We start from the raw sequence: 27887 nt of genomic DNA, 5'->3' as shown, positions 1-27887 counted from the left end.
CTGGGTGGCTCAGTGGGTTAATGCCACTGCCTTCGGCTCGGGTCATGATCCCAGGGTTCTGGGATCGAGCCCCGCATCGGGCTCTCTGCTCAACAGGGAGCCTGCTTCCTCCTCTCTCTCTGCCTGCCTCTCTGCCTACTTGTGATCTCTGTCTGTCAAATAAATAAATAAAATATTTAAAAAAAAAAAAAAGAATTTAAAAAAAAAAAAAAAGCCTTTTTGTATAAGTTAGCCATAGACCTCTAACCAAAACACTGTTCTTCCAGTGTTAATATCCACTTAAATGAGTTAAAGAGAAAGGCCTGAGAATATGATCTCTCCGTGTCTTCAATAATACAGTATACAGGATGACTGTCCAAAACAGTGGTTCAGGAAGTAGGGTCCTCTAAGTTATTAGACCATAAGAAAATGCTACCTCTCCCCATGAAGTGTCCTAGAAATATCTCTAGGAATGACTATAAAATGGAACACTACTTACAGACAAAAAATGGGATGGGAGTCAGAAAAACACTAATTTCTTTCAGAAAAATCAATGCTGGCAAAGAAGTCTTTATTAATTGAAAACCTGTATATTTGATATCAAAGAATCAAAAGCAAAAAATTTTAAAAAAACTTACCTGAAAGTTTAAACTGTAGAACAATTTTGAGATAAGGATCAGGGAAGAAAAAAGAATCCTTAGGGCAGAGGCATCATTTGCATGGGTACTGCAGAGTTCAATAGTGGCCTTAGGAAGGAATTTAGGGACATGGTTTTAGTGTACTGTAAACTTAAGTGAAACAGGCTGATGCTATATATCCTGTCCAAAATTTGGCTTTCAAATAGTAGTATACAGTCATTGAAAAGATTCTGAAAAATATGTTACAACAGTATATATTTTTAAACTGTCCATAACAGCACTACTAAAAGTCCAGTGTTAACACTTGGACTAGATCCTTCCACTCTCCTTTGTGTATATAAATATATTACAAAACTATCTTTATATGCTCTCATTAAATGATTCCCCTGGCATCTAAGTTGTTTCAAATTATTTGTTATTCTAACTGCAATAAATAGGCTTATCTATAAAACTTATGCACATTGCTAATTTTCATAGTAAATGTATTAACTAAAGCAGATGAGAATGCTAAGAGCACAGATTTTGCAAGCCAGATGGACCTAGATATAATCCAGACTCTGTTGCTCATAATGAGCACTACTTTAAGCAAATAAGTTCTTTTACTGAGCCCCAATCTCATGTATAATCTGAAAATACCTGCCTCAGAGAGAGAATATGAGAATGAAGAAATATACATGTGATGTCCAGTACCTTTGAACACTATGTATAAGATACACAACAAATGATACTTCTATATTATATTGTGGAGTAAAGAAATACAAATATTAAGGTTTTCTGAATGAAATGTCAAACTCCAGACAGTACTATTTGTAATACGATGGACAGGACACAAGAATGTTCAATTCGCTGCACTCTAACACTTTTAACACCAGTAGAAAGAAATGAAGAATCTTTATCAACCTAATAGGTAGAAAATGTTGATTATATATATTTTGTCCAATTTTATTTTTTTAGGTAAAAATGTACCATCAGTAAGACATCCTAACAATGAAAAATGCAATGCACATTCCACATCTTAGAAAGTTTTGAAAATCAGAAAACTTTCCTTTTTGAAAAAAGGAAATGAGCAGCTTTTCCAGAGTTAGCAAAACTGGGCTTGACGCTTGGCTCCTTTTTTATTAGCTGTGTGATACTGAACCTTCTTTCCCTATCTGAAAAAAGAGGTTAAGAATGTATCTATTTCGGGGGCGACTGGGTGGCTCAGTCAGTTAAGCATCTGCCTTCAGCTCAGGTCATGATCCCAGGGTCCTGGAATCAAGCCCAGTGTTGGGCTCCCTGCTCCGTTGGGAGTCTGCTTCTCCCTCTCCTCCCCACTCGCTTTCATCTCTGTCACTATCTCTTTCTCTCTCAAATAAATAATCTTAAAAAAAAAAAAAAGTATCTCTTTTGAGGCCCCTGGCTAACTCACTGGGGAGAGCATGTAACAAAATCGGGTAGGGGGAGGATCTGGCCAGCTCAATCAGTGGACCATATGACTCTTGATCTCAGGGTTATAAGTTTGAGCCCTAAGGTGGATATAGAGATTACTTAAAAAAAAAAAAAAAAAAAAATTACCTCTTTCAATCTTATAGGATTCTCACAGAGATGAAGAACATGTTAAGCAAACAGCCTATGCAATATAAAACGATGTACAAATATATAAATTAATCAGCTAAACTACACAGTCGAATCAAAATGGGGAGCAATTCCTTTAGAGATGCATACTCAAATACTTGAGTAAAATATAATGCCTGGGATTCGCTTTTAAACATTCCTACAAAATGAGGGGAAGGGAAGAAAAAAAAGTAATACTGTTAAACTTGTATAATACATACGTGGGGGGGGTCATTAGATCGTCTTCTCTGTTTCTGTGTAGGTTTGTAATTTTTCAAAAGCAATGTTGGTCTAAATATTACCTACCTAGATTTTCAAAGCATTCTCTTAAAATTTACACAAATAATTAAGCAATTTAAAATATTAAGTAATTTTAAAGTATCACCAAGATGTTATTCCATTACCTTAAAAAGATTAGTCAAAGGCAAAGCAAAGGCATCCAAAACAAGTTTAATTTCAGTCCATAACTCATTTGACTTAAATTCATGGCGATATCTAAAAAATTAAGGTAAAACAGGTAAATTTACAAGTTTCTATGTAGTAACATTAGGTCTTCAAGGACAGATTAGAGATAAACCCATGGCTACCCAGCTTTCTGAAATTCAAAGGGATTTCTTGGTTTTCTTTTTAAAGGAATCAAGCAGTTTATTAAGACCTTATTTCACAGTAATATAGCTACATGAAATAAACATCCCACTTAAGAAACACAATAATGAACTGAGAAGCTTATCTCTTATTCTAAGACTACCAAATTCAAAGGAATGACAATAGTCACTATATATATATTAACAAAAGCATTTGAAAAAAGCATTTTAAAAACATGAATTTTTGAGGGACCTGGCAGTCTCAGTCAGTAGAGCATGTGCCGTTTGGATCTTGGGGTCCTGAGTCTAGCCCCAGGTTGGGTGTACAGATTACTTAAAAATAAAATCTTTAAGGAGCACCTGAGTGGCTCAGTCATTTAAGCATCCCACTCTTGATTTTGGCTCAGTTACGATCTCAGGGTCGTGAGATCAAGCCCCATGGCAGGCTCCTGACTCAGCAGGGAGCTGGCTTGATTTTCTCTCCCTCTCCTTCTGCTCCTTACCCAACATGCATGCTCTCTCTAAATAAATAAAATCCTAAATAATAAATGGACTCTTTAAAAAAAGAAGTATGAATTGGGACGCCTGGGTGGCTCAGTTGTTAAGCAGCTGCCTTTGGCTCAGGTCAAGATCCCAGCATCCTGGGATCGAGTCCCACATCGGGCTCCTTGCTCGTCGGGGAGCCTGCTTCTCCCTCTGCCTCTGCCTGCCATTCTGTCTGCCTGTGCTCGCTCTCTCTCCCTCTCTCTCTCTGACAAATAAATAAATAAAATCTTTAAAAAATAAATAAATAAAAATAAAAAATAAAAAAATAAAAAAAGAAGTATGAATTTATCAATACCTTTTAAATAAAGAATGTGCTGTACGAAGGACTCCATTAATAACATGGAAATCTCCACTCTGAAACCGATTCACCATTTCTGTCAACAAGTCAGGCCACTTCTGCGGAAAATCTTCTCTGCCAATAATGCTAATAGCATCACTTAACTGGGGGAAGGAAAAAAAATGAATTAAATGAAAGTTCCACAAACAAGCCTCCTTCTTAAACAACTGGGACTTCCATGACCTGCTTCTGAATCTGCTCCGGGCTGCTCAGCATCAAGTGCACTATGTTGGCTTTAATAGCTACTCGGTCCGCTTCACAAATCTTGTTCAGTTCATCTTCAACCTAAAAGCAAAACATCAACAGCAAGTAACGTAAGTCCATGTCCGTGACCATGTATATGGGTTAACGGAGAAAACAGAACCAATTTCCTTTTTTCTTGTTTTCTAAGAAAAACTATAAAGGCAGGGCCTTCCCTCTACATGAATGGGTCACAGAATCCTTTAATAATCTGATGAAAGCATCAACTCTTCCACAGAAAAACATACACACTCTGATGCCCATTAAGAGTCTCAGTACCAAATGTAACCTGTTAGAACATGCGGTGAAAATCTTTACAGATCCGCACTGCCCAGCCCACATTCATCCTCAGAAGCTTTGATCTCTCACTTTAGGTCAGAGGTCTTTTCAGTGAAAATTCTTGACCATTACCAGTTTAAATGCATCCAGGACTACATCACTCAAAGAGGTTCTGAAAGTCTCATTAGTTTTACATTACAAATCAAGAGAAAGGAAGAGGGCTAGCACGTCAGTAAGTAGAGGGATGGATATTTAAACATTCTTCACTACATGAAGTTAACGCTTGACTACACAAGCTTAAAAACAGTATTTACTACTTCCTGAACTCTTTCACAAAATGAAGATAAAAGAAGAATTCTAGGGGCGCCTGGATGGCTCAGTTGGTTAAGTGGCTGCCCTCAGCTCAGGTCATGATCCCAGGGTCTTAGGATCAAGCCCCACGTCAGGTTCCTGCTCAGTGGGAAGCCTGTTCCTCCCTCCCTCTCTCTCTGTGTCAAATAAATACATAAAATCTTAAAAAGAAAGGGAGGGGGGCGCCTGGGTGGCTCAGTGGGTTGGGCCTCTGCCTTCAGCTCAGGTCATGATCTCAGGGTCCTGGGACTGAGCCCCGAATCTGGCTCTCTGCTCGGCAGGGAGCCTTGCTTACCCCTCTCTCTCTCTGCCTGCTTCTCTGCCTATGTGATCTCTGTCAAATAAATAAATAAAATCTTTAAAAAAAAAAAAAAGAAGAAAAAGAAGCATTCTAAATAAATATTTAGGCAGATTTAAAGTTGACATTTTAGAAAAACTGAGGATTTTCCTCAACTTTGTTTCTAAATTTCATTACTGCTATCACTTCAAAACAACTGCCATTTTTTTCTTTATCCTAAGCCAGGGTTTCCTCGGCCTCAGCATTATTGGCATTCTGGGCCCAAATCTTTGTTATGAGAATGGTTTTGTACACTGTAAGATGGTTATTAGCAGCCTCCCTTGTTTCTACCCACTAGATGGCAGTAACACTCCCTCCCCACACCTGTGACAACCAAAATGTCTAAGATCTCTGTGGGCAAAATTACCCCCCATTAAGAACCCCTGAGCTAGCAGCGCCTGGGTGGCTCAGTGGGTTAAAGCCTCTGCCTTCCGCTCAGGTCATGATCCCAGGTTCCTGGGATCGAGCCCCGCATTGGGCTCTCTGCTCAGCGGGGAGCTTGCTTCCCCCTCTCTCTCTGCCTGCCTTTCCGCCTACTTGTGATCTCTGTCAAATGAATAAATAAAATCTTAAAAAAGAAAGAAAGAAAGAACCCCTGAGCTAAGAGAGGGAAAATACCTTAATTTCTTAATTCCTAATTTTATACCGTCATTAAACTTGCAGTACAGGGGCGCCTGGGTCGGTTAAGTGGCTGCCTTTGGCTCAGGTCATGATCCCAGGGCTCTGGGATGGAGCCCTACATCCAACTCCTTGCTCAATGGGGAGTCTGCTTCTCTAATCTCCCTCCGCCTGCTCTTGCCCCTGCTTGTGCTCTCTCTCTCTCTAATAAATAAAATTAAAAAAAAAAAAAATAAATAAAACAAAACAAAAAAAACCTTGCAGTACAATGGAATTCACCTTAAAATTAGAATATATTTCTATATCCCTTATCAAAAGCTCCAACAAATCTAAATTATTTTGCATTCTACAAATTTTTAATATATTTAATGAGGTTTTTCTACTGTATTTAATTTTCTTCCCATCCACAATAGAAACTGCTTCACTTATTCAGTAAGGTGTGTCTTCCCACACAAGGTCTCTTTCTTTGACAATGAGCTAACGTTTAAATTTAACCACAATGGAAGCAAAAACCAAGTCTCACGCACTAGCAACCTGGGTTAGGAAGTTCAAGTAATCTGTATGAACTCAAATGAAACAACAGGAACTTTGAAAAAGCACCCTATTTAATTTTTACCAAGTCTTTTGGAATTCCTATATAGATAATCCTGTCATCTGTGAACAAAGATAGTTTTAGGTTTTCCTTCCCAGTCAGTAGCACCTTTTACTTCCTCTTGTTATTCCATCAGCAAGGACAATTACAGCATCCAATACAATGTTGAGAAGGAGTGATAAGAGGGGACATCCTTGCTTTGTACCACATCTTAATAGAAAAGCTCCAACTTTCTCACCATTAAGTAGGTTATTAGCTCTAGGCTGTTCATAGATAGTCTTTATCAAGTTAAGAAAGTTCTACTCCCAGTTTACTGACAGTTTTATTCACGAGGGTGCAGGATCTTGTTAAATGCCTTTTCTGTATCTATTGATATGATCATGTGATTTTTCTTTTGTCAGTTTATTAATAGTCTTACAATAACTGATTTCTGAATGCTGAACACACCTTGCATGCCTGGGATATATCCCACTTGGTCACGGTGTGTAATTCTTTTTACATCTTTTTGGATTTGATCTACATCTACATATTTTGATGAGGAGGTTCTACTTAATTTTATCTTTAAGCTGTGTCTGAATCTTTCAGGAGCACTGCATATAAATCTTATAAAAATGCAGGTTGTTAGACCACGTGTTCACAAAATACTTACAATTCTCCAGTTTCTTTTAATGTAGTTCTTGAATGTTACTGAGGCACAAACTTTGATAACATTATCCTGGGACTTTTCCAGCAATGTTAAAAGCAACAGTGGGTAGTTCTGATTTCCTTCTACAGATTCAAGAAACTTCTCAGCTGTAAAAGAATTTATATGTTAGAAGATCTGACATTATAACCAAGTCTTTCCATTTTATATCTAAGTAGATCTGTGATTAAAAAATCAAGAAATCGGGGTGCCTGGGTGGCTCAGTTCAACACCCGCCTCCAGCTCAGGGCATGATCCCAGGGTCCTGGGATTAAGCCCCAAATCAGACTCCCTACTCAGTGAAGAGCCTGTTTCTCCCTCTCCCTCTGCAGCTTCTCCCGGCTTGTGTTCTGTTGAATAAATAAGATCTATAAACAAACAAACAAATAAGGTCCCTAAATTAGGTAACTTGTCTAAGATGGCACAGCTGGATTTCATCACTGAAAAAGTTTTAGTCCAGTCCTTATTCTATCACACTAGCCCCCAGTTTTCGTCTCAAACTAAACATTTCTAGTATGAGCAAAAATTCATATTCAAAGATTTTACCCACATATTTTCAAATCCTACCACACTTAGAAATAGGAAATCTCCCAGGTTTAGGGGTGCCTGGGTGGCTCAGTCAGTTAAGTGCCTGACTCTTGATTCTCTGCCGCTCCACCCAGCACCTATGCACACGTTCCCTCTAAAACAAAGCCCCGCACCAGACTCCCTGCTCACTGGGAGTCTGCTTCTCCCTCTCCCTGTGCATGCGTGCTCTCGCTCTCGTAAAATAAACGAAATCTTTATTATTTCTTTAGGATTTTATTTATTTGTCAGAGAGAGAGAGAGAGAGAGTAAGTGAATGAGCACAGAGTAGGGGAGCTGCAAGGAGACAGAGAAACAGGTTCCCCTGCTGAGCAAGGAGCCTGATGTGGCACCTGATCCTAGTACCCTGCGATTATGACCTAAGCCGAAGGCAGAGGCTTAACTGAGCCACTCAGGCATCCCTAAATCTTTTTTTTTTTTTTTTAAGTTTTATTTATTTATTTGACAGACAAAGATCACAAGTAGGCAGAGAGGCAGGCAGAGAGAGAGGAAGGGAAGCAAGCTCCCCGCTGAGCAGAGAGCCCAATGCGGGGCTCGATCCCAGGAGCCTGGGATCATGACTTGAGCTGAAGGCAGAGGTTTTAACCCACTGAGCCACCCAGGTGCCCCACTAAATAAAATCTCAAAAACAAAAACAAAAAAACCACTCTCCAAGGTTTACTGATCACACAAGTGAAGGTTTATAGTGTTTCTTCTTCATAAACTTCATTGAAAAAGTCTGCCATTAGCATCTATTATTTCCTACAGTATTATGACTTAATATCTCTCTTCTTTCTGAACTGAATACCAAGAGTTTGACTTCCATCCTCAAATCTTCCCTGCTTTGTGTCCATCAGGTCTTTCTTAAAAGATGAGGAGTGCTAAACTTAAAAATATTTTCCAGGAGGGGACACACTATGGTTTTGTAGGAGTCTGGAAGGTTTTGGTTGTCTCTTCTTAGTGGTTAGCACTGCATACAGGGCAACACACTAGATCCATCATCTGGGGGAAAGCCCATGTAGTGTGCCAAATCTCTTTCTTAAATTGTAATCAATATCCTGAAAGAAATCTCATGAGTTTAAGTTGAATTATTTCTTTCTGTGTTCATTTCCTTCAACTTGCTCACAGAATATTCACACAGACATGTTTCTATATATTCCAGGAGACTATTATTATTTATTTGTAGTTTTCCAGTTCATTTGGACCAGTCTCATCTCAATAACCAAGAGAGCACAGCGGTGTCTGTAAGCTGGATCTACTACATATTTCAACTTCCAGATCATTTTCTAGAAACATTGAGTCAGTCTAGTACCAATCCCTGAGAAATGCTATGTTCGTAACTCAATCCAGAAACATCAATTTATTCCCACACTCTGTCCTGAATTCGCATAATAGTAACACCCTCGCCTTACAAAGACAAAATTATTAAAAATAATTTTAATAGACAGGGTTTGCAGAGGCTTTCTGGGAAAGTCTAAGAAGATTAGAGCCATTAACTTCCCTTCCTCCAAGAACACGTTACCTTTTTAAGCACTAATGGAAAAAGCCACAATTCTCCCTCTCAGATATCACAAACACTGTTCTAGAATAGAATGGATGCATTAACATGTTTACAGTTCTATTTATTATATATAATATATAATTGCAACACACATACACATTCACTTGTGTCTTTGTGGAGGCGTTCTAAAATCCTCTTCTGTGAGTACGCACATTGGTTAGTTCTGAAGAAGCAGGTCAATACCCAGTTAATAATGGCTCACATCAAGAATCATCAACTGACTACCCACCCACAAGACACATCCCGCCCTCAGAAGGAGTTTGCTTGGCTTGCATGGTATTTCAAATTTTTTGAAGTCAGATGCTATCACTTAAAACTGAGGACATTTCACATTTCACAGAAATGTCTTATTTTTCAAATAAAGCTGGAAATCAGATTTTGCAAAAGTGGTTTGAATCCCCTAAAGCTAACATATAAATCACATGAAATTACCAATCCCCACTTCACCTGTCTCCCTCATTTTTACCTTCACATTTGAGTCCTGTGGACATCTGAGCTTACAATTCTAAGCTACCACTAATTTCTAACAGAAACTGGTCAAATACAGGAGGGAGGAACCCTAGGTCTTAAAATGTATTAATTAAATCAACCCCAACATGGGGATTAAGAGACAGCATCTCATTACCTGGTTTAATCACTTTTTAGGCAATTAACTCTCATCTCTATGTCCTAATTATTGTATCTCTAGAACAGGCAGGTGTGAGGATTTTCAGAAAGGTGAAGGGACAAAGTATTCTAGAATACTAGTAATTTTAATCCCAGAAGATGCCAAACAAAATCTATTTTACTTAAAAAACAAAACCAAACCAAAAATATACCACATCCCCATATGTTATAGCAGCTGTAAGCAGCCAAGCCCACACTTTACAAGCAGAGAATGAAAAAGAAACTATGCCCAAGAATCAAGTGTTAAATCTTTTTTTCACTTTATAAATACAGATACATTATGCAAAGGTTTTCATCACCTGTTAAAGAATAAATCAAACCACAAAACAATATTCTCTTTACCTGGACGTCTGATGGCAGGATCAGGATCAAGAGTTTTCTTTAAGTATTCTGTTAGTGTTTGCAAATTTGCATCGCTGAGCTCCATTGCCATAGAACCTAAAACAGAAAGTGAGCTTTGGTAAATTGGTCACATTGGGAAACAATGATTTACATAAGAGAATACTTTTATACAATGGGTTTTCCCCTCTCTGAAAGTCATCCATTTGTTAGGTTTTAAGGTATGGGCTATAAGCCTGACTCAGCTGAGGCAAGGTTCCAGAAGATAAGATGGACTTTTCTGAGACAATAGTGAGCTAATTTTGAGATGAAGAAGAAAAAACATACCACAAACTCAAGAAGAGGGACAGAAAAACAAAGGTGAAGAACTGATCAAAGTCATCATAAAGTTTATCAGATTTAATGCTTTAAAAAAGGGCAAATGAGGGGTTTAAATAAAAGACTCACTAGGAACTTTTTTTTGTAAGGCCCACCATGAGAAATGACCATTTTAAGCAGTAAATAAGGATCCCATAAAGAGTTCTGAGATTAAAGAAACCAGAATAAATTTCTTGGTGTACAACATGCACAGAACTGACAACAAACCAGATGCTGAGAATTTATACCTGGGGAGAGAATTCTGGGATTCAGAAGATGATGGCTGTGATTATGATTAAAAATCAACTTTCAGGGCACCTGGGTGGCTCAGTTGGTTAAGCGACTGCCTTCAGCTCAGGTCATGATCCTGGAGTCCCGGGATTGAGTCCCGCATCAGGCTCCCAGCTCCACGGGGAGTCTGCTTCTCCCTCTGACCTTCTCCTTGCTCATGCTCTCTCTCACTGTCTCTCTCTTCTCTCAAATAAATAAATAAAATGTTTTTAAAACAAAAAAATCAACTTTCAAAACCAAAACCAAAGATAAGCAAGTGGGACTACATCAAGCTTCTGCAGAGGGGTGCCTGAGTGGCTCAGTGGGTTAAGCTGCTGCCTTCAGTTCAGGTCATGATCCCAAAGTCCTGAGACCCAGTCCCACATTGGGCTCCGTGCTCAGCAGGGAGGCTTGCTTCTCCCTCTGCCTGCCACTCTGTCTGCCTGTGCTCCCTTTCTCTTACAAATAAATAAATAAATAAAATGTTTAAAAAGAAAACCCACACAACTCAAAAAGCAAAAAAGTACATAAAAATTATATATATATATATATGACACACATATATATATGTTAAAAACATATATATATAGGAGTTAAAAATGGGCAGAGGAGGGGCACCTGGGCGGCTCAGTGGGTTAAGCCTCTGCCTTCAGCTCAGGTCATGATCTCAGGGTCCTGGGATCGAGCCCCGCATCGGGCTCTCTGCTCAGCAGTGAGCCTGCTTCCTCCTCTCTCTGCCTGCCTCTTTGCCTACTTGTGATCTCTCTCTCTCTCTGTGTCAAATAAATAAATAAAATCTTAAAAAAAAAAAATGGGCAGAGGATTTGAACATTTTCCTGAGACATACAGATGGCCAACAGGTACATGAAAAGATTCTCCACATCACTAACCATCAGGGAAATGCAAATCAAAACCACAATGAGACTTCACCTCATTCCAGTTAGAATGGCTGTCATCAAAAAGATAAGAAATAACAAGTATTGGCAGGGATGTGCAGAGAAGGGAATGCTTGTGCACTGTTGGTGGTAAACTGGTGCAGTACTATGGAAATCTTTGTGGAAGTTCCTCAAAAAAAGAACTACCACATGATCCAGAAATTCTACTTCTGGCAGTGCCTGGGTGGCTCAAGTGGCTGAGTGTCGGACTCTTGGTTTCGACTCAGGCCCGGGTCCTCATCTCAGGGTCATGGGGTCCAGCCCTGCCTCCAGCTCTGCACTCGGCTGGGCTATGCTTGTTCCTCTCCCTCTACCTCTGCCTTCCCACCCCCCCCCCCCGCCAAGTCCTGTCGCCGCACACACGCTTTCTTCCTCTCAAATAAATACATAAAATCTTGGGGTGCCCGGGTGGCTCAGTCAGTTAAGTGTCTACCTTTGGGCAAGGTCCTGAGATCAAGCCCTGCAGCAGGCTCCTCGCTCAGTGGGGAGCCCGCTTCTATCTCTCTCTCTTGCTTACTTGCTCTTAAATAAATCTTGAAAAACAAAATAAATAAATAAAAAAAAAATCTTTTTTTTTTTTTTAAGATTTTATTTATTTATTTGAGAGAGAATGAGTGAGAGCATGAGAGAGGAGAAGGTCAGAGGGAGAAGCAGACTCCCCAAGGAGCTGGGAGCCCGATGCGGGACTCGATCCCGGAAGTCGGGGATCATGACCTGAGCCCAAGGCAGTCGCTCAACCAACTGAGCCACCCAGGCACCCAATAAATAAAATCTTTAAAAAAATGCATTTCTGGGTATTTATCCAAAGGAAATGAAGCACAAACTCAATAAGATATCTGTACCCATGAAACAAATAATACATTCTATGTTTTTAAAAAAAAATAGAGAGGAAACTGGCTGTAGGCTTATCACAAGGAACAGAGGTCAGAAGATATAGTGAATCAACCCAGAATTCTATAATAAACTAAGGTTTTATTGGGGGAAAAAAAGATATCTGTACCCATATGTTCACCACAACATTATTTACAACAGCCTAGACATAGAAATAATCTGTATAAATGTTCACCAGTGAATAAATGGATAAAAGAAAATGGGATATGTGTATAGAAACATTATTCAGCCATAAAAAGGGAAATCCTGCCACTTGTGACAAAATGGATGGACTTTTTTTAAGTAGACTCCATGCCCAATATGGAGCTTGAACTCACAAACCCCAGAGATCAAGAGTCACATGCTCTACTGACCTTGAGGTTATTATGCTAAGTGAAGTAAGTCAGAGAAAGACAAATACCATATGAACTCACTTATATGTAGAATTTAAAATTAAAACAAAACCAAAACCCACAAAAAGACACACCACACTCAAAGACACAGAGATCCAAGTGGTGGGGGGTTAGAGGTGCAGGAAATGGGTGAACGGGATCAAAAGGTACAAAATTTCAGTTAAAAGGAGGTAAGCCATGAGGATATAACGTACAGCATAGTGACTATAGTTAGTAACACAGGGGGACACCTGGCCGGCTCAGTCAGGGGAGCACGCAACTCTTGATTTTGGGCTTGTGAGTTCAAGTCCCACTTTGGGTATAAGGATTACTAAAAATAAACAAACAAACAAAAATTATACTGTATTACGGGGCACCTAGCTGACTCAGTCGATAGAACATGTGACTCTCCATCTGGGCTCTTGAGTTCAAGCCCCATGTTGGGTGTAGTACCTACTTTAAAAAAAAAAAAAAAAAAAGTTGTTCTGATGACCAAAAAAAAAAGAAAATCTGGGAGCCTCGGTGGCTCAGTGGGTTAAGCCTCTACCTCGACTCAGGTCATGATCTCAGGATCCTGGGATTAACCCCCCATATGGAGCTCTCTGCTCAGCAGGGAGCCTGCTCCCTGCTCTCTCTCTGCCTGCCTCTCTGCCTACTTGTGATTTCTGTCAAATAAATAAATAAAATCTTAAAAAAAATCTGTAATTATGTGTAGAGATGGATGTTAACTAGACTTACTGTGATCATTTCACAATATATATACATATATTATTATGTTGTACACCCAAACCTAATGGTAATATATCAATTGTATCTTTAAATCTCAATAAAGCAGCAACTACTTTTTAAATATTCAAAGCTTAAACAACACCAAACATAAATCATAGAATACACTGCCACCAATCAAAAAAACTTACATCTTAAAAAAAAATTTACATCTAATATATTACAAATTATAAGCTATATATATGGCTTATATACACTTAAGTGATATCATAAAGCTAAGAAACACACAGAAGAAATAGCGCATATGTATAAATTACAAGAGTGTGGGCACACATCATTTCCCATAAACAAAAAAACTTGAGAACGCTATAAAATAGGACATTGTGATCTCAGAGTTCTTGGTGAGTAGATAAAATTAAATGCAAAACAACAGAACTTTCTGGGGCAATAAAAATGTTCTAAAACCGTAATGTGAGTATGGTGATGGATGCACAACTGTGTAAAATTAATGACAGTCACCAAAAAGTACACTAAGATGAATTCACAGTAAGTTATATTTCAATAAAGCTACTTTTTAAACCTGTACTTCTTTTTTTGGAGGGGGGGGGAAGAGAGGTGGAGAGTGGGAGATGGGAGAGAGAGAATCTTAAGCATGCACCACGCCCAGCACAAGCCCAAATAGGGCTTGACCTTATGACCCTGAGATCATAACCTGAACTGAAATCAGGAGTTGGACGGAGGCTTAACCTACTGAGCCACCCAGGTGCCCCTAAAACTGCACTAGCTCCCAGGGAACCCAGGGAAATGTAGTCTTCTCAGGGCATCCATGCACCAAACTTAATTTGGGGTTTCTATGACAAGAAAAAGATTAAGTATGTAATAATTTTTGTAAAATGTAATAAAGCTAAGTGGGAAAAGGTCAAATACACCACAATTCAAATTATGTGAAAAAAATTTAGGGGCACCTGACAGGTTCAGTTGGTAGAGCATGCCACTCTTGATCTTGGGAGTTTTAAGTTCGAGTCCCACAGTGGGTACAGAGGTTAGTTAAAAATAAATTCTTAGGGGCGCCTGGGTGGCTCAGTGGGTTAAAGCCTCTGCCTTCAGCTCAGATCATGATCCCAGGGTCCTGGGATTGAGCCCCTATATCGAGCTCTCTGCTCAGCAAGGAGCCTGCTTCCCTTCCTCTCTCTTTGCCTGCCTCTCTGCCTACTTGTGATCTCTGTCTGTCAAATAAATAAATAAAATCTTTAAATAAATAAATAAATAAATAAATAAATGAATTTACATATACCCCAATACATAGAAAAACTAAAACTAAACTCCAAAATGTAAACAGCAGTAAAATCGATGTGATGAACACTGGAGATTTTTGTTCTTTTCATATTCTACTAGATTCTCCTATTATCTTACAACTACTATATGTATCACATTTGCAATGAGAAAGTTATTAAGGAAGCAAACACCATGGCAAAGGCCAGAGATAAGAGCAGCAGCCGAGGAAAGACAGACCTGAAACAGAAAGCAACCGCTGAAGAACCTCAGGAGGCTATAGTTGCTGAGGATGGAGTGACAGAAAGCGGGGTCCAACCCCCGAAAGTGGCCACCTTCCCCCCAGGCTTCAGCATTTCAGAAATTAAGAATAAACAACGGCTACATTTAATGTTCACGCGGTGGAAACAACAGCAATGTAAGAAAAAGTTGGCAATTAAGAAAAAACTTAAGAGAAAAAGGGGTGCCCAGGTGGCTCAGTCGTTAAGCGTCTGCCTTCAGCTCAAGTCATGATCCCAGGGTCCTGGGATTGCATCAGGCTCTCTGCTCTACAAGAAGCCTGCTTCTCTCTCTCCCATTCCCCTTGCTTGTGTTCCCTCTCTCAAAGTTTCTGTCAAATAAATCTTTAAAAAAAAAAAAAAGAAAGAAAGAAATACAAGCTCTTGGTAATAAGGCTCCACCAAAGCCTACAAAGACCACTGACAACCAGAGAGCGTACGATGAAACTGTAGTAGACCCTAATGATGAAGAGGTTGCTTAGGATGAAGCTACAGATGAATATGCTTCTTACTTCAACAAACTTCTCCCAAGATTCTCATCGCAACATCAGACAGACCTCATGGGAGAACAGTACGACTCTGTGAATAGCTCTCCAGTTTTACCAAACTCACATGTTTATTACAGAACCGGACTGGCTCTGAAAAAAGTTATTCCACAGCGCATTTCAAGAGACTTCACAAATCTGATCGTTATTAATGAAGATCGTAAAACACCAAATGGATTAATTCTAAGTCACTTGCCAAATGGCCCAACTGCTCATTTTAAAATGAGCAGTGTTTGTTTGCGTAAAGAAATTAAGAGAAGGGGTTGCCTGGGTGGCCCAGTTGTTAAGCATCTGCCTTCGGCTCAGGTCATGATCCTAGCGTCCTGGGATGGAGCCCCATATCCAGCTCCCTCCTCAGCAGGAGACCTGCTTCTCCCTCTCCCCCTGCTTGTGTTCCCTCTGTCACTATCTCTCTGTGTGTCAAATAAATTTTAAAAAGAAAGAAAGAAAGAAAGAAAGAGAGAGAGAGAGAGAGAGAGAGAGAGAGAGAAAGAAAGAAAGAAAGAAAGAAAGAAAGAAAGAAAGAAAGAAAGAAAGAGGCGAGGCAAGGACCCTATAGAACACATACCTGAAATAATTTTGAGTAACTTTACAACGAGGCTGGGTCATTTTGTTTGGACGTATGTTTGCATCTCTCTTTCCCCATAATCTGCAGTTTATAAGGAGGGAAGTTGCCACATTCCACAATCAACAGGACTGTATCTTCTTCAGACTTCATAGGTATATATTCAAGAGTGAAAAGAAAGTGGGAATTCAAGAACCTGGACCATGTTTTACCATAAAATTAAGATCTCTTCAGAAAGGAACCTTTGATTCTAAATATGGAGACTATGAATGGGTCCATAAACCCTGGGAAATGGATACAAGTAGAAGAAAATTCCATTTATAAAGTACTGAAGGAATAGTATTGAATTGTGCTAAACAGGCCTATCCTGGATTTATGACAGAAGACCCTTTTCTTTTTTTTTTTTTAAAGATTTTATTTATTCATTTGATAGAGACACAGCAAGAAAGGGAATACAAGCAGAGGAAAAGGGAGAGGGAGAAGGAGGCTCCCCACTGAGCAGGGAGCCCGATGCGGGGCTCAATCCCAAGACCCTGGGATCATGACCCAGCCGAAGGCAGATGCTTAACAACTGAGCCACCCAGGCACCCCCAGAAGACCCTTTTCAAAATGTCATTTACTGGTTTCATAAACCTTTTCATGTGTGAACAAAATATCAAAAGCCATGAATTACCATTCATTGTCTATGTAGCAAATTCAAATAAAAGTCATTTTGGTGAATTAAAAAAAATTTATTAAAATTCTATTTTTTTAAAGATTTTATTTATTTGAGAGAGAGAACGAGAGAGCAAACACAACCCAGAGGCGGAGGGAGAAGCAGACTCCCCACTGAGCAGGGAGCCAGACCAAGGCTCTATCCCAAAACCCTGGGATTATGACCTGAGCTGAAAGCAGATGCTTAACCACCTAAGCCACCAAGGTGCCCCTTTTATTGTATTTTTAAAATGACTCTGTTGGGGTGCCTCAGTGGCTCACTCAGTTAAGCAGCTGCCTTCAACTCAGGTCATGATTCCCAGGACCTTGGAGTGGAGCCCCACATCAGGCTCCCTGCTCAGTGGGGAGCCTGCTTCTCCCTCTCCCTGCCGCTCTGCCTGCTTATGCTATCTCTCTGTCAAATAAATAAAATCTTTAAAATAAATAATTAAATAAAATGAATCTGTCAAAGGTTAATTAAATTCAGGCTCTCAAAGGAACTTACTTATATATTAGTTGGAAGACAAAACACAACTTCGATGCCAGCTATAGACTATAATCCCTTTCCTGCAGTTTTGAAATCCAAAAGTCTAAAACTGAAAGTTACTGTGTTATTTTTTTTTAAGTAGGTCCCAAGCTCAGCATGAAGCCCAATGCTGGGCTTGAACTCACAACCCTGAGCTGAGATCAAGAGTCAACTGAGCCACCCGGTGCCCCTTGTTGTCGTTGTTTTAAAGTTTGACAAACTTGTTTTGCAGCAAAACCTGGCCCAAAGTGCCTAAGGCTATAAATAAAGTATTTAACTTAGCATATGAACTTTTTTTACTTAAGAAATATTGTGGGGGCGCCTGGGTGGCTCAGTGGGTTAAGGCAGTTCCTCCCAGTGGCAGGGAGTCTGCTTCTCCCTCTGACCCTCCCCCTTCCCCCCTTCATATGCTCTCTCTCCCTCTCACACACACTCTTTCCCTAATAAATTTTTTTAAAAATTAAAAAAAAAAAAAAAGAAATATTAATGTGTTTGATTGCACAGTGCTACCCTGCACCCCACAGGAAAGTTGCATAATCCACAGTATGTGCACCCAAAAAGAAACCCTGACACATGTTTGTTCTCTAGAGTAGAGGTGCCAAATGAATCACAAACAGTAACTTAACTGCTAGGAAGTTATTAAGAGAGTCACTTGGCCTACATTTGCATGTGGGCCAAGATTTCTAAGAGGCTGTCTTTAGCTAAATTTGAAGGATACATAGAACTGGAAAGGTAAAGTAGAATGAAGACCCATCTCATACAAGAACTAGTGTGAGCAAAGAAACAGGAAGAATACATAGCTCCTTTGGAGAACAGAGGAACTGGAGGCTGAGATCAAATCATATAGGTTCCTCAATAGTTTGCTGAAGAGTTTCATGACTTAATGTACAACAGGAAGGCACTAAAGGATTTTAGAAATGAGTAAAAACTTAATGAAAATAGAGTATATGAGGGGCGCCTGGGTGGCTCAGTGGGTTAAAGCCTCTGCCTTCAGCTCGGGTCATGATCCTGGGTCCTGGGATCGAGCCTTGCATCGGGCTCTGTGCTCAGCCAGGAGCCTGCTTCCCCCACCTCTCTGCCTGCTGCTCTGCCTACTTGTGAGCTCCCTCTGTCAAATAAATAAATAAAATCTTAAAAAAAAAAAAAAAAAAAAGAAAGAAAGAAAGAAAGTGGAGTATATGAACGTTGGGCTGGCAATGATTTCCAGAATGGAGCTGAGAAGAACAAGTGAAGATGTTAGGACACTTTTTTAATTGGGGGAAGGCAAGATGGGATCAGGAGGGACAGAAACCATAAGAGACTCTTAATCTCACAAAACAAACTGAGGGTTGCAGTTTGGGGGGGGGGGGGTTGTTGTGGGGCAGAGGGTGGTGGGGTTATGGACATCAGGGAGGGTATGTGCTATGGCGAGTGCCATGAAGTTATGCTTCACGATTCACAGACCTGTACCCGTGGGGCGAATAATACATTATATGTTAATAAAAAAAAATTTAAGGAGCACCTGGGTGGCTCAGTGGGTTAAGGCCTCTGCCTTCGGCTCAGGTCATCATCCCAGGGTCCTGGGATCAAGACCTGCATCGGGCTCTCTGCTCAGCGAGGAGCCTGCTTCCCCGCCTCTCTCTGCCTGCCTCTCTGCCTACTTGTGATCTCTGTCAAATAAACAAATAAAATCTTAAAAAAAAAAAAATTTTTAAATATAAATTGGGGGAAGAGCACAATGGCAGATGTTTTGTACAGTTTATATCATTTCATATGATAACCATTTTACATACAAGGAGACTCAGAGAGATTAACTAACTTGCCCCAAATCACACATAGTTATAAAAATCAGATTCAAATGAGTCTGACTCTACGCTCTTCCTATTAACTAAAACTATCTCTCAGGGGGAAATAATAATGACAGGGGACTGAACTAGAGTGGAAACACTGGGGTTAGCGTAGAAAGGTCACCTTGACTGGAGGGGTGGTCAGCTAATGCTATAGGTAAGGGCCATACCTAATGCTGTGCTTGTACAGCAGATCCTGCCACAGCCAAAACTACAAACTTCCGAGGAGAATGATTTGTTTGAATCTATCCGGATTCCCCTTGCTTATCTTTTCCTTTAACTGGAAAACGTTTCTATCATAAGGGAAGCCAATATACTTTTTTTTTTTTTAAAGATTTTATTTATTTGGCATACAGAGATCACAAGTAGGCAGAGAGGCAGGCAGAGAGAGAGGAGGAAGCAGGCTCCTTGCTGAGCAGAGAGCCCGATGCAGAGCTCCATCCCAGGACCCTGGGATCATGACCCAAGCCGAAGGCAGAGGCTTAACCCACTGAGCCACCCAGTGCAAACCACTCTACAGCATGAATATCAAGTACCACTCAACTATACACACACTTCATTGAGAGGCTACCCTTTCTGAGGTTTTTTTTTTTTTAAAGATTTTATTTATTTATTTGACGGACAGAGATCATAAGTAGACAGAGAGGCACCCATGCGCCCCCGCCCCCCTGCTTTCTGAGTTTTAGATCAAAACTTTGGAAAATAGGGCGCCTGGGTAGCTCAGTCATTAAGCAGCTGCCTCTGGCTCAGGTCATGATCCCAGGGTCCTGGGATCGAGCCCCACATCAGGCTCCCTGCTCAGCAGGAGGCCTGCTTCTCCCTCTCCTGCTCCCCTTGCTTGTGTTCCCTCTCTCTATCAAATAAATAAATAAAATCTTAAAAAACAAAAAACAAAAAACTTTGGAAAATGCAGGGGCGGCTGGCTGGCTCAGTCAGTAAAGCATGTGACTCTTGATCTTGTGGTTTTGAGTTCAAGCCACATGCTGGATGTAGAGATTTCTTTAAAATAAATAAATAAATAAATAATTTTTTTAGATTTCAAGATTTTTAATATTTTTAAGTAATTTCTACACCCAACGCGGCGCTCAAACTCACAACCCTGAGATCAAAGAGTCACGTGCTCCTCTAAGCCAGCCAGATGCCCCTTAAATATAAAATCTTAAAAAAAGAAAAAAGTTCAGAAAATGCTACACATTATATTCTCCCTCTTTTGGAGGTCCACTTTAAAGGTTTCAGGAACTCAAATAATAAGTTATCAGTTTAATGTTGTTTAATCCAGAGTTCCCCCAATTACTTGGCCACAGAACTACTTTATTAATATAAAACTTTGGAAAGAGGTGCCTGGGTGGCTCAGTGGGTTAAGCATTTGCCTTTGTTTCGTGTCATGATCCCAGCCAAGGTCCTGTGATGGAGCCCTGCGTCGGCTTCCCTGCTCAGCAGGGGAGTCTGCTTCTCCCTCTCCCTCTTGCTCACTCTCTCCCAGATAAATATTAAAAAACAAAACAAAACAAAAACAACTTTGAAAAGTGACTTAATCAATTCATTTCCCATTCTTTTTTTGTGCTGCAATGTTTAATCTGTTATGAAATCATGAAATTTGCTATTGCCAAGCAAAATCATTTATATCAGTGTGTGAGCAAAAAAAAAAAAAAAAAAAAAAGCCCCCCAAAACAAAACCCTGTCTTTCTTTGTCACACAAATTTGTTCTGCCTTTTGAAATTTATGCAAGGCAATATGCTAGAAACTGTGTATATGTGTTGGGAGGATTACAGAGATTAACTGGATCTATTCTGCTGAGTTTTAAAAAATATATCCTTTTTGTTTGTTTGTTTAAAGATTTTATTTATTTATTTGACAGACAGAGATCACAAGTAGGCAGAGAGTCAGGCGGAGAGAGAGGGAAGCAGGCTCCCTGCTGAGCAGAGAGCCCAATGTGGGGCTCGATCCCAGGACCCTGGGATCATGACCTGAGCCGAAGGCAGAGGCTTTAACCCACTGAACCACCCAGGCGCCCCTCCTTTATTTTTTTAATAAAAATATTTTGGGCATGGAGCCAAAGCAGGAGCTGATCTCACGACCCTGAGATCAAGACCTGAGCGAAGATCAAGAGTCCCGACACTTGACCAACAGCCATGCAGGAATCCCCATCCTGTTGAGTTTAATACATTCCTCAGTAATACTGCATTTCATTAACTTTCTTTTCTTTTTTTTAAAGATTGATTTACTTTAGGGAGAGAAAGAGAGCACACACGCTTGAGAGCAGCTGATGGGGTAGAGGGAGAGGAACAGAAAGAATCCTTAAGCAGATTCCTCACTGAGCTCAGATCCCCACACAGGGTTCGATCCCAGGACCCTGAGATTATGTCAAGCAGAAATCAAGACCCCATCGCTCAACGCCATCCAGGCACCCAACTAACTTTCTTCATTATGTTCTTAAAGCACTATACATATCTCCATAAAATCTTATATTCCTCATAATTATCTATATTAAAATTAATCCTCGGTGCCTGGATGGCTCAGTCATTAAGCATCTGCCTTCGGCTTAGGTCATGATCCAAAGGTCAGGGGATCGAGCCCCACATGGGCTGCCTGCTCAGCAGGAAGCCTGCTTCTCCCTCTCCCACTCCCCCTGATTGTGTTCCCTCTCTTGCTATGTCTGTATCAAATAAATAAATAAAATCTTTAAAAAAAAAATCCAGGGACGCCTGGGTGGCTCAGTTGGTTAAGCTGCTGCCTTCAGCTCAGGTCATGATTCCAGCGTCCTGGGATCGAGTCCCTCATCGGGCTCCTTGCTCGGCAGGGAGCCTGCTTCTCCCTCTGCCTCTGCTGCCACTCTGCCTGTGCGCGCTCTCTCTCTCTCTCTCTCTCTCTCTCTCTGACAAATAAATAAATAAAAATCTTTAAAAAAAAAAAAAATCCAAACTCTTGGGGCACTTGGGTGGCTCAGTTGGTTAAGCAACCGACTTGTAATTGTAGCTCAGGTCATGATTTCACGGGTTATAAGATCGAGCCCCAAGTCGGGCTCCACAGCGAGGAGGAGTTTGCTTGAGTTGCTTGGATTTTTCTCCCTCTGCCCCTACCCCCATGTGTGAACTCTTTCTAGCACATGCACTCTTTCTTTAAAATAAATAAATCTTTAAAAAAAAAAAAAAAAAATCCACACTCTACTAGGGCAGAATCCCAGGTAATCTGACACCTCTCAACCTCATTTACCTTCTTTAGGCTCCTTTTTGGCTCTAAGTTCAAGCCATAAAAGCCTTCCCTCTGTTGGATGAACCAGCCGAGACTGTTCTCCAAGCTGTAATAATGCTCTTCCCTCTAATTTGGGTATCATTCAGCTGTCAGCCCACTGCCAAATCCTCAAAAAGGCCTTCTACCATTACAATCTATCTTGTTTCCATTACACTATTTTTTTTTAATTTTTTTAAGATTTTTATTTATTGGGCGCCTGGGTGGCTCAGTGGGTTAAGCCGCTGCCTTCGGCTCAGGTCATGATCTCGGAGTCCTGGGATCGAGTCCCGCATCGGGCTCTCTGCTCAGCAGGGAGCCTGCTTCCTCCTGTCTCTCTGCCTGCCTCTCTGCCTGCTTGTGATCTCTCTCTGTCAAATAAATAAATAAAATCTTTAAAAAAAAAAAAAAAGATTTTTATTTATTTATTTATTTGACAAAGAGAGAGATTACAAGTAGGCAGAGAGGCAGGCAGAGGGAGAGGGGGAAGCAGGCTCCCCACTGAGAAGAGAGCCCAATGCAGGGCTTGATCCCAGGATCCTGGGATCATGACCTGAGCTGAAGGCAGAGGCCTAACCCACTGAGCCACCCAGGTACGCCCCCCCATTACACTATTAACAGCAGTAACCATCATCTGAAATATCTTTGGTATACTTGTCATCCTTATTGTAAGCTCCTTAGGGCAGAGACTTTGTATGTCTTGTCTCTGTCGTGCCTGGCACACAGAAGATACTCAGTAAGCATTTGTTGAATGAACTCAAGGATGAGTCAATATGCCGTTCAACTAAGTAAAATAGGAGTTCTCAGTGTGTATTACAGACTATTCTTCAAGGGTCACTTATGAGGAGCCCCAACTTAACATGGGAACTCTTACATCTGCAAGATAAAAAAATGACAACTTACCCACCATAATGAATGTCTTTTCATTCCAAAGTTTTTCAAGAAAGAAGTGAATCCGAAATTCGTCCTATATTACTGTTCACATATGCCAGTGCTTGTACTCTTGTCTCAGGGCTTTCCACTTACTCTTCCACCTGCCTGAACAGCTCTGACTCTGGAGAGCTGCATGGCTCACTGCCCACTTCATTCAGGTCTCTTTCCAAGGTCATCTCTTCTCAGAGATGCCTTCCTGGACCATCCTAGCTAAACGAGGACCCATCCCAGTTATTCTCCATTCCCTTACTCTATTTTCCCAAGTTCCAAACTTCCAAATTTTGTAAGGCATACCACTTTGCTTTCTTGTACAGGCTTTGTGTTTTGTTCACTAAAGTCTCCCTAGTGCTTTACAATAGTGATAGGTATCTACCACATATTTCTTGTACTATTTTCAAAAGCTGCACTCCCTTAATTTTTTCCATCAAAAACATTCCATCATTCTACACGTTTGTTCTGATCAATCGACTGTGACTACAGGAAGAGGTGGGGACAACTGACTCTAAGACCACATGATAGAACAACCCTAAAACGACAAAATTTAGGTACTAAGCAGGACCATTTGTAAATTAAAAAAAAAAGTGGGGTGCATGGGGACATATAAATATGCATGCAACAATCCCCGAAAGTCAAAATACTACCATAGATCCTTGAGTTTAGTAATATTTGTCAACAAGCCTTTTTTTGTATCTCCCTAGTGATAATGTCTAAAAAAACAAATGGTAGGGGTGCCTGGGTGGACCAGTCGGTTTAGCATCTACCTCTGGCTCAAGTCATGATTTCAAGGTCCTGGGATCCAGCCCTGCGTAAGTCTCCCTGCTCAGTGGGGAATCTGCTTCTCCCCCGTCTCTCTGCCCTCCCCCCACTTGTGCTGTGGTGCTTCCTAATAAATAAATAAATAATCTTTAAAAAGAAATTGTGGGGCACCTGGGTGGCTCAATTGTTAGGCATCTGCCTTCGGCTCAGGTCATGATCCCAGGGTCCAAGGATCGAGCCCCTCATAGTGCTCCCTGCTCAGTGGGAAATAAGCCTGCTTCTCCTTCTCCCACTCTCCCGCTTGTGTTCCCTCTCTCGCTGTGTCTCTGTCAAATAAATAAAATTAAAAAAAAAAAAAATTATAAGCTTAACCCACATTTGGGAAAGCGTGAAAAATCAGGTAACTTTAGAGAACATTCCACAGGTATTCACAATATATTGGCAAGATCAATGTCTAATTAAGCTATCTAATTTGGCCACAGGTGAAAGTACTATGACTCTTGAAAATATCAGCAATATGTAAGTGTAGAAAGTGTTATCGATTTTTTAAAAAAGATTTTATTTATTCATTAGAGAGAGAGAGAGCACACACATAAGCAGGGGGTAAAGGCAGAGGGAGAGGGAGAAGCAGACTTCCCGCTGAGCTGGGAGCTCAATGTGGGGCTCAATCCCAAGACCGGGAGATCAGGATCCGAGCCGAAGGCAGATGCTCAACCACCTGCACCACCCAGACACTCCGTGTTACCGATTTTAAAATAAAGATTCAAACTTGAAATGGAAAATTCATTATTTTGCCTTTATATGAGATACATTACTTTTCCCACAGATCTTTGGAAATCCCTACCAATTCAGTTAAAAAAGAAAACACATGTACCACAAGAAATCAGTGATGACAGACTTATCTAAATTCCAAGTTCTTCTTGTTGAATGAATGGCTGGACCTATGTCTAGCCTCTTCCCACAGGCCCTCAGTTATGGATGAAGACTTTTGGACCAAAAACTTTGCTTTTCAAGGCCATCTCACAGACATCTGTGACGTAAGCTGAGCCAAGATCTGTGCTTTTTCCTTAGATATTTCCTCCACATTAGAGAACCATTCCTGAGTCCTTACATCTGGGGAAAGGGAAAGAGATCCAATAAATAAAACTATCTAGCACACACATATCAAGAATATACCCCGCACCCCTCCCAAATCTAATCACAGGAACAGACCACTTAGAATCAAATCTAAACTATACATTGTCTACAAAACCCTATGATCTGGCCCCTGGATGCCTCTCCTTCCTTCATACACTACTGTAGCAAACTGGATTTTCCTCCAATATTCCAGTATTCTAAGTCTGTTCCTGTCCTCAAGCCTCTGTACTTACTTTCTATTCCCTCTGCCTAGAATGCTCTGTCCCCTTACCTTTCCATGGCTGATCTCGGGTCAAATATCACCTCTTTAGAGAAAAAAAAATTTTTTTTTGAGAGGAGGAGGAAAGGAGGGGAGTGAGAGACCGAGAGAAGGTGGGGAGAGAAAGAAGGTGGGAAGGACAGAGAATCCTAAGCAAACTCTACACCCAGCACAGAGCATGACACGGGACTCATTCTTTCAACCTTGAGATCACGACCTGAGCCAAAATCAAGCTGGACCCTTAACCAGCTGAGCCACTGAGGTGCCCCCAGAGAAATTACCTAATTCATTTATTTGTATTACAGTTTCTTTCTCCCATTAGCATATAAGTTTCCCCAAGGGAAAAGACCTTATCTTTTTTTGTTTCTTCACTGTATTCCCAGAGTGGGATGCTCTGTAGTTATTAGACAAATGAAGGAACAAACTAATTCCAAAGCTAAAGTACTGCTCTCAAGCACATCCGAACCTGTAGAGGAAACCTTCCGTCCCAGCCTCCAAGTAGCAGAAATCAAAGTAACCAAATGGGAAGAGAAAACTCCCTTGCACTGGTAGAAAGAAGTCGAAGTGTCTTGGAGGGAGATAAGGTGAATCAAGCATCCCAGGAACTGTGCGGATAGTGGAGACACACACACAGGTAAAAAAAAAAATTCCAACTATGGGGAGGGGGCTTAGGGGAAGAGAAAAGTACACAGGTGGGATCCAAGAGTAAAAAGTGCCCCTTCTCTGCCTCCAAGGAGTAACAACACTTGTGCATCTACCACGTGGTAAGCACTCATCACCAGAATGTAGCCCTCAACAGGACAGGCAAGGTCCCTGCTATTGAAGTTCACAACCCAGCAGCTGAGAAAGACAATGAACAACGCTAAGTAATTCTACTTAAAGATAAATGCCATTACGTCTAAAGTTGAAAGAAGTCCTCAGAGAACTTGGCCAAAAAAGGTATAAGGGGGCACGAGACTTAAAAGGACAGGGACCCAGCCTTGCAAAGCTCTGATATAAACGATTTCCGAGCAAACGAAAGGCACGCCCAAACGCTCTACAGTGGGCACAAGCTTGGAACATTTAAGAAAACAAAAAAGTCAGCAGTGGCTTTGGGTGGTCACTCGGGTCGCTTCGGGTGGGACTCTGCAAACCACGGTAGTAACTCCGTGGATCCTCACGGCCACTTTGCGAAGCAGATGGTTTTCAACCCCACTTTGCGGATAAGGAAATGGGGAGACTCCGAGTGATGAAGCGACTAGCCCTACACCGCACTCCCAGGGAGGCCAACTCTGGAACCAACCCAGGCCTTGTTAATTCCAAAGCTCATGCCTCCGAACTACCACACTCTCGAGTCTCCCCCGGAGAGCGGAACCCTACATCCCTGGGCAGGTGCATGGACTAGAATGCAACCCTCAAACAACCCAGCAAAGTGAGATCACGACGCCCACTTACAGTCAGGGAGACTGAGGCACAGGGAGATTAAAGGGCCCCCTTCCGATCAGAACGTGAGTCCCGGGGACCGGGGAAGAGACCGTCTGGGCGGCGGCCGGTTCCCGCCCCGCAGCCCGGCCGGACAGGCCTCGCCGCGGAACCCCGCTCACGTTGCGGGTGCCCGGGATCGACGAGGACGGACGCGCGGGCGCGACCAATGAGAGGCGGCCTTCCCGAGCAGCCCGGCGGCGGTGAGGCCAATCCGCGCGGCGCTGGCGGGGGAAGGGGCGGGTGCTCGGGCGGCTCGCGTTAGGCCGCGCCTCAGGGGCCCTCGCCCCTCAGAGGCCCCGGGGCCGACAAGCTTGGGCCTGAGCCCTGGGACGCCGCGAGGTTAGGCGAGACCCGTCCGCGCAGGCAAAGACCTCGCCCAAGGGCACCGCCCGAAGCACGGCCCGCATTCCGCTCTCGCCCAGAGGCGCGGTCTTTGCTTCCCAGCGCTCGGAAGTGTCAGGAGCGCGGCATCCCTCCCTCAGCGGGGTCCCTAGAGGCCACCCTGCTAGGCCGTGCACGCCCTGGGTCTCACCTCTTGGGGATACGGGAACGGAGAAGGGACTCTTAGCCGCGGACTGTAGCCGGCACTACCCACCCCGGCAGCCGCTCCGCCTCACATTCAAACCCCGGCAAAATGGCGCGGCGGCGAGGCTGCGGCCCGGGCGCATGCGTGAGCGGGGCAGAGGCGGGGGGCGGGGCCAGGGGCGCTCAGGCCCCACCCAGGCTCGAATGGCCAATCGCGACCGGCTCTGTGTTTGCGCTGACGTCACAAGCGACAATGGCCTTTGGCTCAGACCGCGGGTTGGGGCATCACAATCCCCATTTTCTGAGAACCGACGCTGGTTCAGCGAGTGGCCGCCGGAGTGCGACCTAGTCTGATGTAGGGCTGCAGGGAGGCACGTAGTAGGTCTTCTTTAACTGTTGAACGAACTGCTCAAAGTCACGTCCA

At 41.9% G+C, this 27887-nt stretch overlaps 1 protein-coding gene and 1 pseudogene across 3 annotated transcripts in view; one reads left to right on the top strand and one right to left on the bottom strand.

The window, feature by feature from the left end:
- CSE1L (chromosome segregation 1 like) overlaps positions 1-27628 on the bottom strand; it is a 50810-nt gene extending 23182 nt beyond the window's left edge. The window contains exons 1-8 of one of the 3 annotated variants that reach the window (XM_047746022.1): positions 27471-27586; positions 16120-16263; positions 9910-10005; positions 6744-6886; positions 3861-3962; positions 3636-3781; positions 2615-2705; positions 618-725 (exon numbers count right to left, since the gene is read on the bottom strand). In XM_047746022.1, the coding sequence (XP_047601978.1) occupies positions 618-725; positions 2615-2705; positions 3636-3781; positions 3861-3962; positions 6744-6886; positions 9910-10000 (681 nt within the window). In that variant the 5' untranslated portion in view covers positions 10001-10005; positions 16120-16263; positions 27471-27586. Of the gene's footprint in view, positions 1-617; positions 726-2614; positions 2706-3635; positions 3782-3860; positions 3963-6743; positions 6887-9909; positions 10006-16119; positions 16264-26908; positions 27029-27470 lie in introns of those variants that run through there. The other 2 variants (XM_047746020.1, XM_047746021.1) reach the window with 2 other exon arrangements.
- Positions 14825-16497, top strand: LOC125109234 (ribosome production factor 1-like; annotated as a pseudogene).
- Positions 27629-27887: the final 259 nt, after the last annotated feature.

The sequence above is a fragment of the Lutra lutra genome, chromosome 9 (genome assembly GCF_902655055.1).
Source record: "Lutra lutra chromosome 9, mLutLut1.2, whole genome shotgun sequence".
NCBI lineage: Eukaryota > Metazoa > Chordata > Mammalia > Carnivora > Mustelidae > Lutra > Lutra lutra.
The sequence above is the reverse complement of the archived record's forward strand: the minus strand, read 5'-3'. Positions and strand labels throughout refer to the sequence as shown.